We start from the raw sequence: 16,783 nt of genomic DNA on the forward strand, positions 1-16,783 counted from the left end.
CGTCATTTTGACATGCTTTTAACTAGTATATTTACAATGCACAATTATATCATACTGTATTTTGAAAGAAAAAAACAAAATAAAAAACAATTTAATGATAGCACAGGTTGAGTATTCCTTATGCAAATTGTTCCGAAAACCACACATTCAATAAAGTGATTTTTATTTTTTGCTAACAGCACTACCGGGGACATGATATGTAACTGACACTACTGAGGACATGATATGTAACTGGCACTACTGGAGACATCTGTAACTGGCACTACTGGGGACATGATATGTAACTGGCATTACTGAGGACATGATATGTAACTGGCACTACTGGGGACATCTGTAACTCACTACTGAGGACATGATATGTAACTGGCACTAAATATGTTCAAGACAATGATTGCTTTACATTTAAATTCAGTACCTGAGATTGTATACAAACTTTGTTTCAGGTTTTGAAACCTTGTTTTACGCTCAAATGAAATATATTTGTGTGTATTTCATGTGTTTGTACAACATAAATGCAAAATACCTCAAGATACATCATTGAAATCTAAAAATGTTTTGAAATACGGAATAATCTATTTTCCAAAATTGGATAAGGGATACTCAACCTGTATAAGGTGTGCAATTATGGATACACACGAGATAATCAGCACAATTTGTTAATCCAATTTAAAATATCGTGACAATGTCAATTCTTGTGTGTAGCTGGTCTTACAGTGCTACATATATGTGTCCAGTATCAACTAAAGACAGTAACTTTGAATATTGGTGTTTCTGCCAAGCTGTATATTCTTTCTTTTTGTGATATTACATACTGATAACATTATAATAATAAACATTGTTCTACTGTAATAAAGCAATTAGAAGGTTCTCAATTTGAGCAGTGTTAGTTACCTCTCTGATTGTCAAAAACAGATGGCCGCGGGTTAGACGCCTCAGAACTCCCTCTATTAGGATCTGCTTCTGAATGTTTAGAAATATCTTCTGTAAATGAAGTATAGCTTCGATCTATAAATAAATATTAATAATAGGTCCCTTATAGCAAATAAAAAAGTTTAGTTACATAGTAGTTAAGCATGAATGAAGGAGTAATGCTGCCCATACACGCCCCGATACGGGCATGCGTTCCGTGCTTAACAAGCACAGATCACATTGCATTGCCTGTGCATGCAATGCAATGTGATGAAAACAAAGTACAAAAAGTATGTGCAAGCACATACTTTTTGTACTGTACGATGAGGTGCCGCGGAAGCGCGCACCTCAAAGCACAGAACGCACAGCCTGCATCGCAGCGTGTATGGGCTGCTTATGTCCTTCGGGTTCAACCTTTGGTTAGTGTGCTTGATCGATTAGCTACATTGCTTTATAAATGATGTGTATTCTGATTTCATTTTAGATTTGATTGTTATTTGTACCCCTGGATGTTTTTACCCATTAGATGTTTGTACAACCTTATTTTAAGTGTATTTATTGTGTCTGCCGATATCACCTCTCCAGGAAGAGAGTTTACACAGTTTAACTGGCCTCACCGTAAAAAAGGTTATCAGTCATAAAAGTTTATCCGCATGACCACGTGTCCGAGTCCTTCCTCAAAGCGAAAAGGGTGCCTGACAGTTCCTTATATTGGCCCGATATATTGTTACATACAGTGGCGTAACCATAAATTTTGCACCCCCAAGCCAATATATTTTCTGGCGCCCCCCACCACCGTCCCAGTACTCACAGGGGCGGCGGTCTATCCAGGCTGAACATAGCAGCGCTGCAGCCAGGGGCGTAACTAGACCTTTGCGGGCCGCAAAGCAATTTTTTTAAGGGGCCCCCAACCCAGTTACAGGGGTGGAAGGTACAAGGAGCAGGGTGCAGAGGTTGGAAGTTACAGAGTGCAAGGAGGGATGGTGCAGAGGTGGAAGGTACACAGTGCAGGGTTTAGAGGTGGGCAGTTAGACGTGCAGGGAGAGAAGGCACAGGGTGCAGAAGTGAGCAGTTACAGGGTGCAGGAAAGGACAGTGTTGGGTACAGAAAGGTTAGGTGAGGGGTGCATAGGTGGAAAGTACAGGGTTTAGAACTAGGCAGTTACAGGGTTCAGGAATGGAGGGTGCAGGGATGTAAGGTACATATTGCAGGGGTGGGCAGATACAGGGTGTTGGAATGAAAGTTGCAGGTATGTCAGTTGCACAGAAGGCAGTATCAAGACACAGGGGGGTTAGTTGAAGGGTGCAAGTGGACATGTGCAGAAGGCAAGTAGACAATAGAAGAGTAAGGGACTCATGGTTAGTAGAGGCTGGGTTAAACAATAGATTAGAGTGGGTGTAGCACAAGGCAGTTAACTTCAGGACACACTTTTTCACACACACACATACACACACACACACACACACACACACACACACTGTAACACATAGTGGTACACACACACACACATAATCACACACATATAGAAATAGTCACAGATAACATGTCTCCCCCTACATTCTATCATTTTACAGGGTTACTCCGTCCCCTCTGCACTCTCCCCACGCTGCTGGTCTGGCTGAGTGATGTGCAGCTCTGTCCCCTGCGTCTATTCCTCCACTTATTCCCGTTCCACTAGCAGCAACAGTCGGAACAAGTTGAAAGCCTGCCTCACCAACATGATTTACCCAATGTCACCCCACTAGAACACTGGTTAGGTATCCCAAGATGCATAACCTTGCATTTATCAACATTGAACCTTATGTTTACATTTTTTTGCCCACTCTTCTAGTTTATTTTGAAGCGGAGACATCCTTGATTGTTCCAATTACTCTGCTCAGTTTTGTGCCATCAGCAAAGATGGAAACTTTGCTGAGCATATCCACCCCAATATCGACAATGAAAATGTTAAATAAAAAAGAGGCCCTAGCACTGAACCCTGTGGCACTCCACTTAGTACTGGTATCCAACCAGATACTGCACCGTTAAACACTTTTTGTTCTCTATTCTACAGCCAGTTTCCTACCCATCCACACATTTTTACCCCCCTAGTCCCAAATCCTCTATTTTATTTGTCAACCTCTTGTGTGGCACAGTATCAAAACCTTAGCAAAATCCAGGAAGTCTACAGCAATTCCATTGTCTAGGTTGTTGTGGACAAACAAACTTAATGCTTATTAAGTTTGTTTGTCAGGAGCGATTCTTTTTACAGACCCATGTTGGTTAATACTGATTATACTATGCATCTCTAAAAGTTTTTGGATACCATCCCTTAAAATTCCCTCAAATGATTGACCCACTTTTGATGATAAGCTTACAGGTCTATAATTTGCTGGGTCATCCCTTTTTCCTTTTTTGAATATTGGCACTACCTCTGCTATCCTCCATTCCTTAGGCACCTTTGCCAGAGGAATTTTAGTTATCGAAAATGTAACTCCATTACAGTAAAACCCACAGTTAGAAAAAAACAAATGTCAGATTCATACTTCACATTATTATTAGTCAATTCCAGTTACAAACACAAATGTATTATAAACTATTCTGGAAAATAGATATTTAAGTTTCATGGAAGGGAGACATTTTTAAATCGAAGCACAACAGGTTTCCTCCCTGCAAAACACAGTTTAGTCCTATATGTGGCTGGAACACTAACTCCCTATGGAGAACACAAACTCCAATGTATGCCCTATGCAGGATTTGCTAAACTTATCGGTCACTTCTGTTTGCTCTGATGAAGTAGTAGGGAGAGTAATTAAATGCGTTCGTACTAACATAGCAGGTCACTATACTTGGATCTAAAAGGATCTATAATATTAGTCATTCCAGCACCCTGCACTATCACATTCTGGTTTGCTGCGGTACAGACCAGAGTGTGTTAGAAGCACCAAAGCAGCTACACTGGAGACAGGAAAGAGGAATTGCATGGGCTTTGAAAGGAGCAGGGTGCTGAAATGAACATTATAAAACCCAGAGCATTTGAGGCCTAAGGTGTACACGAACACCCTCCCTTGCATGCGGCTGAATGGGAGAGAAAATCATTTGATGATCGCTGACTATCGAATTGTCATCATCCCCTTCGGTAATAAAACTCAAGACTGACTTTTTTCCATCCACCATCTGCCAAATTCGGGGCGGGTACTGATGTCATGTGACATCAGCAGGCATCGCCACACCTGCTTTCTTAGGGGAACGCCCAGTGTTTATAATCGGGACACCCATAAAATGCAAATGTTTTCTGAAATTTCACCAAGTAATTAAGAATGGTGGTTAAATATAGAGTAAAGGAATAATCCTGTTCATGGTACGATAACACCAGGATGTATACACTAATAGAAGCTGGGGAGCAGAGTCTACAGAAGCGATTCCCTAACTTTTTTTGAATCACGGCACCCCAGAGCATCAAAAGGTTTTCAAGGCACCACTTGGCCAAATGTTTCTTATTGAGAAATTCAGAAAGAAATATTAAAGTAAGTGCATTGGGTTTATAGGTCACAGTTATATGGTGAGGGACAGGATTTGCTTCTGTTTGTCCACATATATTATTATTGGCAGCCACCAGCACTGGTTTTGCCTGTTACATAGCCCATGAATAATATGATTGATTAAATTGATCCTGGTCCAACAACCCAAGGCACCCCTGCAAGTGTCCTGAGGCACCCCAGGGTGTCTAGGAACATGATTTGGGAACCCCTGGTCTACAGCAAGATATTTACACAGCAAAGCTCCAGCCCACCGATGGAGAATACATGCAGCTCACATTAACAGAGGGAAAGAGAGGGCTCCAAACTAGCAGGCCTCTGCAGAAACACAGTCACAGTGTAGGACTATATTGAGCCCTGGTCCTTAAGCCTACTTCCAGTGGTTTATGGCAGCAGTAAGATCTTATAGTGCTGTGTGCCGAGGCAGCCATTGGCACTATGGTGACATCACACGTGGGCTACAGCAACCACATGCACCTGCTGTCAGGTATTCACCCGCTCTCCCTCAGTTCACGCTGCCACAGCGGTGAAGTACAGGAACCGCTCCCGGCAGTCAGCAGCAGCAGCAGATTTTAGCAGTACCGCTAGCAGGGGGCAGATGGAGTATGGCGGTGTCCCATGGGGTCCACTTTGTTCTCGCTCTCCCACAGATATCCGGCCAGCAGCTCAGGCTATTCAAAGGGCAGTGTGGCAACATTTCAATAAAAGTGAAATTAAAATGTTGAGACGATAAAAGGCCGACATAAATCCCCCAAAACCTCTTGTTTTGTTTTATACTTTGCTTTCTACGTGGACTAAGATTGGGAATGGAAAAGTGGCCCGAAGCATGACAAGGGGATGCTGTACAGAAATTGGGGATCCACGTGGTCAGGTGTCGACACTGGCAGGAAAAAACAAATGGAAAACTCATCTCGACCATTTCATGTGTTGACCTTATTCTGTGTCGACATTTTGTCATGTTCTATCTAATATACCACACCCCTTTCATAAGACTCCACCATCACTAGTTATCTTATAATGCTGAAGTTATGACTATAGAAAGAGAATTTGAAGAAACTCAGGGAGCCACCAGTGCTGTGCCTAAACACCAGTGCTGTGCCTAAACACAGGCAAAGGGGGCAGCCGTACGAACGTGTGGACCCTCTCCCAAAGGAGAAAGGCCCCATGGTTCCCCTAACCCCCCTCAACCATAAGGCCGAGGAAGGGAAAAAAGGGATCGGTGGGTCCTCTTCGCCGAAGCTCAGAGAGACCCGCGTTTCCTCCACCCCCGGAAGGGTTTTGGACGGTGGGTCCTCCGCACCCGAAGGTTTGGAGAGACCCGCATAGGCTTCCCTCCGCCTTGCGGCTCGGGGTTGCCCTCGAGGGGACCGGGACTCTCCCCAAAAGGTGAAGGGTCCCAGTCACGTTTGGGGAACGGAAGGCCCGTTAGGGACAGCCGCGCTACCCAAATCAAAAAAACGTGACAAACTAACGAAAAACGTGAAGTGCTCAAAAGTGCAAATCAAAGAAATAAATAAAAAGAGGCCCTAGCCAGAAGGCCGGGGTGGGGAGGCCCTAGCTAGAAGGCCGGGGTGGGGGTGGGACAGGATACTTTCCAAAATAAAACAAAGATTAGAAGGCAATGTAACACATGAAGCTGGAAAAGACATCAGAACACTGTACTTACTTATAGAGAGAGCTAGATATACAGAGGTAACGGGTGTCAGGAGGATTACACCTCTGCTATTTACAAAGGTCACTGCTGAGAACCTGTGCACAGTATTTTCGCCTTCAGCTCCATAATTTAGAACATAAATAGCTGAGTCTTGGCTATTTGGTTTTAAATCCTCTTAATCCTTAATGTGAAGGTCGGTGGCGCTGACAAATGATCGCTTTCCTCTTGTCCCATCTCTGTATCAGTCTGAGGTTATTTGATTTCAGGCAACACATCACTGTGGGGTTCTAGAGCTGATTTTTATGCGCTCATCTTGGCTGATTTATTATCACGCTGGTAAATATACAGAATATTTATGAGTATATTATTGGTGTAATAATAAATCGGTCAGGATGAGCACATGAATATCATCTCTGGCACCCCACAATGATGTGTTACCTTTCATTAAATAAGAGTACTTCATCAGTGAGATAGATACAGAATGTATGTAATAAGCAGATTTCGTGTAGTCATACCAAAGGCTATACCTGGACTTTGCAAAAGCCTTTTATACAGTGGGGTAGATGTATGAAGCAGTGATAAGGTAGGAGAAATGATAAAGTGCCTGGTACTTTATCACCGGCCAATCATCTCCTAACTGTCCCTTTTTAAACCCAGCCTGTAACTTAACAGTCAGGAGCTGATTGGCCGGTGATAAAGTACCAGGCACTTTATCACTTCTCCATTGTCACTGCTTTATACATCTACCTGTGTCACATAAGAGGCTGATCAACAAACTGGAGGATTTGGGTCTAGGGGTAAAAAAAAAAAAAAAAATGAATTTTTGTTTACTGTAGCTGGGCAAGAAACTGGCTGCAGTATAGAGATAAGAGAGTGGTGGTAAACGGTGCAGTTTCAGGTTGGATACCAGTGCTAAGTGGCATACCACAGGGATCAGTGCTAGGGCCGCTTCTATTTAACATATTCATTAGTGATATATCGGAGGGAATACTAAGCGAAGCATCCATCTTTACAGATGACACAAAACTGTGCAGGGTGATTAGAACCGATAAGGACGTCTCCACACTACAGAGGGATTTAAATAGACTAGGCGGAAAAATAAAAATGATGTTCAATGTTGATAAATGTAAGGTTATGCATCTTGGGAGACATAACCAGTGTGCTACTTACAATCTAAATGGGATAGCATTGGGTAAATCAGATTTGGAAAATAACCTAGGAGTCCAAATTGACAACACACTGGGGTACAGTGCCCAGTGTCATTAGCAGCCAATAAGGCCAACAAGATAGTAGCCTGCACAAAATGGGGCATAGAAGCTAGGGACACCTAAATAATGGTGCCACTGTACAAGGCACTGGTTAGACCTCATCTAGGATTTGGAGTAATTCTGGCCTCTTCACTACGAAAAGGACATTATAGATCTGGAGAGTCCAGAGAAAGGCAACCAAGCTAATAAAAGGGTTGGAATCATTAGGCTATGACAGATTACCTGGAATGTTTATGCTGGAAAAGAGAGACATTCTTAACATGTACAAATATATCAGGGGACAATATACCGAACTGTCAAGTCACCCTGCTTGAGGTCTGACACTAGGACACCAGGGCATGCGCTCAGGTTGGAGGAGAGAAGATTTTGTACTTTCCAAAGGAAAGGCTTTTTTGCGGTCAGGGCAGTTAAAGTATGGAACTCTCAGAGAAGAAGAGGTGTCGGCAGACACAATAAATACATTTAAATTAATGTTTGACAAGCTTTTATTGGATAAAAACATCCAGGGATAAACATAATTTAGCCCAAAGTGCAATCTAATTAAAAATTTTAATGGGGATTTAACACCCTAGAAAACACCCTCTAACGCAGTGATTTTCAACCTTTTTACCTTGCAGCACACTAAATAGGCTTTTAAAATTGCCAAGGCACACCATGAGTTCCCCACAGGGCAAAACAAATTGGCCCCCACAGGAAAAAAAACAAACCTATTGGCCCCCATATAAATAACAATCACACTGGTCCCCACAGGTAACAAAAATAAAATACATTAGCCATTTACATGAAAAGAAGAGACCAGTAAATAACAGTTGAACTGGTGATAGACCAGGCGTGGTGATAGACTATAATCGTGTGCCGTGCACAGTGAGGCACCGCGCCCGAGACATGGCGAGCATAGCGATACACTTAGACCAGGCATGTCCAAACTGTGGCCCTCCAGCTGTTGTCACAATACACATCCCAGCATGCCTTGCCATAGTTTTAACATTCCCTAATAGCAAAACTGTGGCAAGGCATGATGAGACTTGTAGTTTCACAACAGCTGGAGGGCCATAGTTTGGACATGCCTGACTTAGACGCTGTCCATACCGACAGACACCAATTTTTTTAAAAAATCATGTTGACCTTTTGACCATCTCTACCTTATGACTGTCATCCAATAGGGGTTGACCTTTTGACTGTAGACCTAGCCATTGTAGATCTAATATACAGTAACCATCCTACAGACAGCCAGTGAAGGGAATAGAGAACGGGTATGTGGCTGGAATGGGGCTGGTTGGTTAATAACCTGGCAACTGAATTTTGATTGGTGCAACACTGTCTAGGACAGGTCAATAGTAACTAGGGCTATATACTCCCAGTCACACCCACCTCAACTTAGATCTACCTAGTTTTCATCCAGTTACCGTTAACTATCATAAGCTTGAATTTATATTGGTGTTTTAAATATTCTAAACATACATTGTTTCTTTCGCTACTATACAGAAATAATAAAAAAAAAAAATTATATTTATATGTATAAAAAAAAAAAAAAAAAAGGGACTAAACATAAACCCTGAAGAAGCAGTGTATTTATGTAGCTGTGCATTCTGGGATTTGATGCTTGTTATTACCTGGAATTGGCTCTTGCACCGCTTCCTTGGGACTTGAAAACCTGTCACTTGTGGTTTGTTCAGCAGTCACTTGATACTCCCTGAGAAGATGAGGCCCAAACTTTGGAGTCACCACAGCATAACGGAGGAGCTCGTCATATTCATCCTGTCACAAAAGAGCCGGAATAACAGGAGCTGCTTAACCGTGTAATGAAAGCAGGAGATGGATGTCATTTCCAGAGCAGGGGGTGCTGCTGTAATGCGCCATCTACCATCTTTTCAAGAACATGTTCACATTGGAAGTATAGATTATACAACAAATTCACATGCCGCACAGATCCCAGATTTGGCTAAGGATAGAAGACACACACACGGATATAGGACAGGTAAATCACCATTCTGTCTCACAGCAGTTTATACATATTTCAATAAATTTCCCTGAAAGATTTTTGCAATGTTTAATTAGAGTTTTAAAGATGCAAACAGTCTAATTTTTTTGGGTACAACGGTTTATAAACAGTTTATTTACTATATTAAGCCAAAGCCCTGAAAGCATTAAAATGTAAATATAAAAAGGTGCATCGCATTCTCCCAAAACAGAAGTATGGCGCGCACACACACTACTGCACAGGGACTAATATAATTGATATGGAAAGAAAAGCTTCACCAAGGTAAAGAGAGAGGGCGCTTTAATGAGGTGGGGTGTTTTGTTAGCAGCTCACCCCAGTGTGTGAGTGGTCAGCCCTCTAAAGATTGGGGTGTACAGAAAGAAACAAACAGTGGTGGAGCGCTTAATAAGTCAATGAAAATATATAAATCAGTTTAAAAAGTTTGATCAATTAGGTATCACAGTAAAAAATGGTTTAATACAATAGCATAATCTACAAATCATATTACATATAAAGTGAATAAAATAAAAATATTAATAGTAGTAAAAATATTGCACTTCAAAAAAACTTCAATAAAAATAATTGGATAGACCGTATACTTATAATGTGTTCCTAGTATGCTCTCTGCAATTGGTGTAGTACCCCCAATGTTAATTCGCAGTCCTGGTTTCATGGGTGTCCATGAACTTGGCTGGATGCCTTGTAACTTGTAAGGTGGAATGGTGGCCCAATTAGGGCAATTGGTATAGGCTTCAAGTCGTTAGCAGGTGGTGGTATCCCAGATGTAAATGTCCAGAGATTATGGTGAGTATTGAGGGTCCCAATGCAAAAGGGTGGTGGAGAGCTGGTCCAAGTGGGGTGTATAATAGGTCCAAGTCCAAATCAAGAGTGTGGCCTGACGCGTTTCATCATCCTGGGACAACTTTTTCAAAGGTGTAAAAGTTGTCTCAGGATGACGAAACGCATCAGCCCACACTCTTGATTTGGACTTGGACCAGCTCTCCACCACCCTTTTGCATTGGGACCCTCAATACTCGCCATAATCACTTGACATTTACATCTGGGATACCACCACGACTTGGAGCCTATACCAATTGTCCTAACTGGGCCACCATTCCACCTTACAAGGTACAAGGCATCCAGCCAGGTTTGTGAATTAACATCGGGGTACTACACCCATTGCAGAGACCATACTAGGAACAAGCGGGACACATTAGAAGTATACGGTCCATCCAATTATTTTTATTGAATTATTTTTTATTGAAGTGCAATATATGTACTTCTAATATTATTTTCATTTTTATTTTATTCACTTTATATGTAATATGATTTGTAGATTATGCTATTGTATAAAACCATTTTTTACTGTGATACCGAATTGATCAAACTTTAACTGATTTATATATTTTCATTGACTTAGTATTAAGCGCTCCACCACCTTTTGTTTCGTTCTGTACACACTAATATAAGTGATGACTAGTGGCTACTTATTATAGAAGTAGTGTATTTCCATCGGGTGTGGATCATATTGTCTACAGCAACTAGGTAGACAAGCATTGGGTTGACACCACTAGGTCGACATGGGTCAAAAACAACATGGGTCAAGGTCGACATGTCATTAAGTCAACACAAGCATTAGGTCAACATGGGCAAGGTCGACAGTCAAAACGTCGACATGGGGTTTTGACCCAAATGCCGACACAGTCAACATGGGCACAGGTTAAAGTGCACCGTGCCCAAAGCATGGCGAGCGCATCCCTTTCCATCATTATGCAATTTCTTTGGCTGCCAGCATATTTACATGATAGTGCCACCCAGATGACTCAACAGAAGCGGCACAGAAAAGTTAAATTGCATGCAGGAGGAGTCTACTTACAGTATATCACACACACCTCCTGCTGCATTACCGGATCTGGGAATCTCTGCTGCTTCCACGAAAGCTGCAGCCGTGTTTGACAAAATTTTTAGTTTTTTTATCATTTTTAAATAAATTTAAATCTATCTAAATCTATCCTGGATGGTAGGGCATGAAATACCACCTGTTGGCACAGGTCGGACTCAAAAAACTTGTGTCGTCCTTTTGACCGGAGACCCTCCCATTGTCAACCCAAATTTTCCTGGCAGATAAGAATCATTTGGCCCATCTAGTCTGCCCCTTTGAGTTTTACTGTATGTAGCTAAGAAATAGCAATCTCCCTGTCCAATATGAAGATGTGGCCTCATACACTGAGCATCCTTACACCATAAGGTGCGAGACGCCCGCTGAGACATGTAGTGCACTGTATTTGCCTTTTAAGTTTTGAGTCCAATTACATTGCAGACACTGCAAAAATCAGCTCACAAGGGGCCATTGTAATGTTTTTTTGGAAGTCTTGCACCCAAACTGAATAATTCAATAGTTCCTATTGGGCGCACATGCCATTATCTCTGCTCACCCGCTATTGAGGGGCAACCAGAAATTGTTCATCTAGTTTGTCTGGTTTCCCATGGCTGGTAAATACATTTGCATTTCGGCCTATTAATAATCATTTTATTTATACAGAGCTCTTTATCCAATAGGACTCAAGGCGCTCAACATGTAGAATAAACATAATGGTTATGGTATGCTAGGCCGACCATGTCTAGGTCGACATTCATGAGGTCGACACCACTGAATGGTTGACAGGGTCTAGAGGTCGACAGTCAAAAAGTCATCATGAGTTTTTCAATTGTCAACACGACACTGACACTAAAAAAGTTCACCACATCCCCTCGCAGGGGTCGCTGTGCTTGGCATGGTGCCGCGCTGTGCTTGGCACATTATTTTATATCCGTAGTGGATAATAGGGCATGAAATACCGCCTGTCGGCACATGTTGAACCCCAAAAAAAAGTGAAAAAAAAAATTGTGTCGCCCCTTTGACGGTTGACCATCCCATTGTCGACCTAAAGCTTGTGTCGACCTTTAGACCCTGACGGTCATGAATATGTCAACCATTCAGTCGTGTCGACCTAATGAATGTCAACTTAGACATGGTCAACCTAGGGTCTGGATACTGAACATAATACAGTACAGGAACTACGAAGTAAAGATAATCTTTTATAAAACTAAAGAGAGCACAGAGATACCTAAGGGAGTTAAAGAAATGCTCGCGTAAACAGAAACGCATTGAGTAGGGTGACCAATCCCGGGATCGGCAGGATCCCGGGATTTGGCCACAAAATTATCGGGATTTGAATCCCGGGATTAGAATGCGCATGAGCAGTCTAATGCCAGGCAGCATGTGAGCACTTGCTCACGCTGCCCGGCTGTATCCCTGTACTGGCTGTACGCAGCGTGACCTGGTCAGAGGTTATGCTGCGCAGCCCGCTGGCCGCACCTCCGCTGTTCAGTCTCAGCCACTCTATAGTTTACTGCCACACCGCAGGGGAAACCTGGATCCTCTCCTGGCGCCCACTCGCTCCTGGCCGCAAAACCCACGTAAGTAAATGTGCAGGACAGGGTGTTTTTTTTGGAGTGGCCCATCCCGGGAATCCCGGGATTGAGCATTTTTCAATCCCAAATGCCGGGATTGAAAAAATGCCCAGGATTGTCTTCCCTAGTCTTGAGTCTGTTTTTGAAGGATTGTAGAGATTCTAGACCGGTCTTATGTAATTATGTAATAGTTGGTATGCAACTCAATTCTCCCCAAAATGTGCTAGAGACGCTAGGCCAGGCATGTCCAAACTATGGCCCTCCAGCTGTTGTGAAACTACAAGTCCCATCATGCTTTGCCACAGTTTTACTATTAGGTAATGCTAAAACTATTGAAAAGCTTGTTGGTATATGTAGTTTCCCAACAGCTTGAGGGCCATAGTTTGGACATGCCTGCGCTAGGCTGAATCGTAACTGCATCGGAGTTGGTATAACACACCTACAAAGTGGCAGATGAAGCAGAACTTGGTGTAAGGAAGAGCAGCAGCAGCTGCATCGTAGCCCTTCTTGTACAATTTCAGAATCTTTCCCTCACAGATGTACAAATGTCAGTAGCCCCAGTGGTCAGTGTACGCCAGTAATATAGATTTTTCCAGTTGTTTAATTAATGCAAATAAGCAAAACTGTGGCAATGCATGATGGGACTTGTAGTTTCAAAACAATTTGGAAATGCCTGGTCTAGGGGGACTGTAACAAGAGAAAGGGGCGATTCAAATGTGAGAGCAGAAGCACCATACAACTGTGATCCTTGATGCATGGTGGAAAAACATCAGGATGCATGTGTCAGGGGCAAACGCAGGATTTTCAGAAGGGGGTTTCCAGAGGGGCGGAGCATAGCACGGAGATGGACACTTAGGTGACCCAGTATATGCTTTGATGTCCCGCGGGTGGTAGGGGGTATTATATCAACCGCTCAGCATGTAGGGCCTGGATCAGTAATTTCCACTAATTACCCCTTTACTGCACAGATGGTGGGAGATGAGGTGGGAGAAGGGGGCATTGGGCTGAATGAAGGGGCCCTGATACATAACTTCCAGGGTGGTAGAAGATGTTTAATACGCAGAGGAGGGGTGTATAGTGGAGTGGGCTTATTATTCATAATTTTCTAGAGAATCCCACCTACCAAATGGTATTGTGGACTAGGGGATCAGAGTTCAGGAGGCAGAGCAATCTGCCAACGAGTATTTAAAACTACCTACCAGGTGTGTGGAGCTGGAGCAGTAACCAGATGCTGGAAGGCTGCTATCTCTGGTTCTGAGAACAGTAGAGTCAAGCTTCTAGTATACTTCAAAGGGGGAGAGTCCCAGCTTTTGGAATATACCCTCAGAAAAACTCTAAGTCAGACAGAACCTGAAATATCTGACTGGGAAGAGCAATTAAAAGTCTTGTATGGGGACCACTTCTTTGAAGTCAAATATCTCCGGTTCCTAAAGGCCGATTTTAAAAATTCTTGTACTCATGGAAAGAGGGGACCCTCAGCTTTCAGACTCCTGGGGGGGTTTCTGGGTACTCGGAAACCCCCCCTGCGTGCGCTACTGGGTGTAGTGATAAAACATCGGGCATTTACGACGACCATCGAATCACTCCCAAAGACTCAAGGCAGTCTGAGAGGCCGAGCTGAGAGAACCAAGCAGAGGATATCAAGGAACACAAGAATAACAATGACAAAGAAGTGACAGAGAACAATTCTAGAGGAAGAGCAATAAAGAAAAGGAAATTGAGAAATTGGCGTAAATATCAAAAATCAACTCAAAATAAACCAGAGAAAGGAAAAGGACAATGATTGCTGATTAGGGAGAATATAGAAAATATGGGAATGTTCAAATCTAATAGATGAAAATGAAACTGGTCACTGAAATGTAAACAATCTGCACAAGAAGTAAAATAAATATATCATAGTAATCGTCCACTAGCAGAAAATAAACCATAACATCTGCAAGAAGGAAAAACTATTTAATTTCAGTAACTATATATGGGAATGGCAGTTGGGGACGGCAAACTTTACACATTATTTTAGGAAATCATTTGATCCTTGGTTCTTCGTAAAGCCCCGTACACACCGGGCCATGGGAGCCCCATGCTGAGCGATCTCTCAGCACACATCGCTGACCAGCTATGCACCAGCGATTTGTACCGACCGATCTGTGTGGACCAGTGTCCTCTGGTGAGAACACTGGCGATATGACTAGATCAGGGGTTCTCAAACGCGGCCCTCACAGTTCAGGTTTTTCAAGTCACCCGGCAGGTGCACAGGTGCATTCATTACTCATTGACACATTTTAAAAGACCCACAGGTGGAGCTAATTATTTCACTTGTGATTCTGTGAGGAGACCTGCAAAACACGCACCGTGTGGGGTCCTGAGGACCAAGTTTGAGAACATGTGGACTAGATTTTGACTGCATGCAGTCAAAATCTAGTCAGGCGATAGCGACGCACGGTGCCATGCATTGCCATCACTGGTAGTTATACACACGGGGCAATGTGATCTAGTCAACTCGCTTAGAAATAGCCCTGAAATCACCCTTTGTGTATGGGCCTTAAGGATATTAATCTCCATGCTACTCAGTAAACACATAAAATTGAAGGCCAAATTCCCAGGAAAATTGCACTGGCAGCAGCTACGTACCTGGAGATGCACCATAAGCCACCTGCCCTGACCTCTGCTACGTACCTGGAGATGCACTGTAAGCCACATGCCCTGACATCAGCTACATACCTAGAGATGCACTGTAAGCCACACGCCCTGACCTCAGCTACGTACCTGGAGATGCACTGTAAGCCACACACCCTGACCTCAGCTACGTACCTGGAGATGCACTGTAAGCCGCCTGCACTGACCTCAGCTACATACCTGGAGATGCACTGTAAGCCGCCTGCACTGACCTCAGCTACGTACCTGGAGATGCACTGTAAGCCACCTGCACGGACCTCAGCTACATACCTGGAGATGCACTGCAAGCCACATGCCCTCACATCAGCTACATACCTGGAGATGCACTGTAAGCCGCCTGCACTGACCTCAGCTACGTACCTGGAGATGCACTGTAAGCCGCCTGCACGGACCTCAGCTACATACCTGGAGATGCACTGTAAGCCACATGCCCTGACCTCAGCTACGTACCTGGAGATGCACTGTAAGCCACATGCCCTGACCTCAGCTACGTACCTGGAGATGCACTGTAAGCCACATGCCCTGACCTCAGCTACGTACCTGGAGATGCACTGTAAGCCACATGCTCTCACATCGGCAATTGTTGGTAGTTATCTTATATAATAAAAGGCTCAAGCCCTGTACCCACTCATTAGTGATTAGGATGGCAAATCCCAGGATCGGCGAGATCCTGGGATTTGGCCTCAAAATTGCCGGGTTTCCAATCCCAGGTTTTTGGGATTAGACTGCGCATGCAATGGTAACGATAATTAGCAAACACCCTAAACTTTTTTTTTTTTTAATCAATATCGCTCAGAAGGGCAAAAATTATTGTTATCTTTTTTTTAAATTGTCTAGTGTGTATGGGGTGTCACCCTGCGCTTCACCTCTGTTTGGAGAAGTCAAGGGCATTATGTGCGGGTGGCACTAGATGGCGCCGAACAAAGCAATTCAAGTGTTGCTGCCGATGTGGATATTAATGTTCTGTCATTCCGATGGGCTGGTAATTAGTGTATTATTAATTAGGAGTACTTTGTAGCTGCCCACAATATTGATCCTGGGTAATGTGTCATGACCTGGAGTATCAACTTATTCCATAAAGTGGAAAAGGCTCCATAGAACAAAGGGCCTTATTCTAGTTCACTCTTTCCGATAAAATCCTTCTTAGATGGACAAAACCATGTGCACTGCAGGTGGGGCAGAGAGAGTTAGATTTGGGTGGGGTTTTACTTCAAAGTGAGATCTATATTGCAGTGCAAAAATAAAGCAGTCAGTATTTCCCCTGCACAGAAACAAAATAACTCACCCAAATCTAATTATCTCTGCACATTTTACATCTGCCCCCTGC

The 16,783-nt window shown here is 43.2% G+C and overlaps 1 protein-coding gene across 6 annotated transcripts in view; it reads right to left on the reverse strand.

Moving 5' to 3' along the window:
• The window catches only part of POC5 (POC5 centriolar protein), a 72,168-nt gene that overhangs the window by 49,823 nt on the left and 5,562 nt on the right, over positions 1–16,783 (reverse strand). For 5 of the 6 annotated variants that reach the window (XM_083151941.1, XM_083151955.1, XM_083151947.1 and 2 more), the window contains exons 3-4: positions 8,963–9,107; positions 892–1,005 (exon numbers count right to left, since the gene is read on the reverse strand). In XM_083151941.1, coding sequence (XP_083008067.1) covers positions 892–1,005; positions 8,963–9,107 — 259 coding nt within the window. The remainder of the gene's footprint in view (positions 1–891; positions 1,006–8,962; positions 9,108–16,783) is intronic. The other variant, XM_083151943.1, reaches the window with a different exon arrangement.

This window comes from Crinia signifera, chromosome 1 (genome assembly GCF_055691185.1).
Source record: "Crinia signifera chromosome 1, ASM5569118v1, whole genome shotgun sequence".
Classification (NCBI taxonomy): Eukaryota; Metazoa; Chordata; class Amphibia; order Anura; family Myobatrachidae; genus Crinia; species Crinia signifera.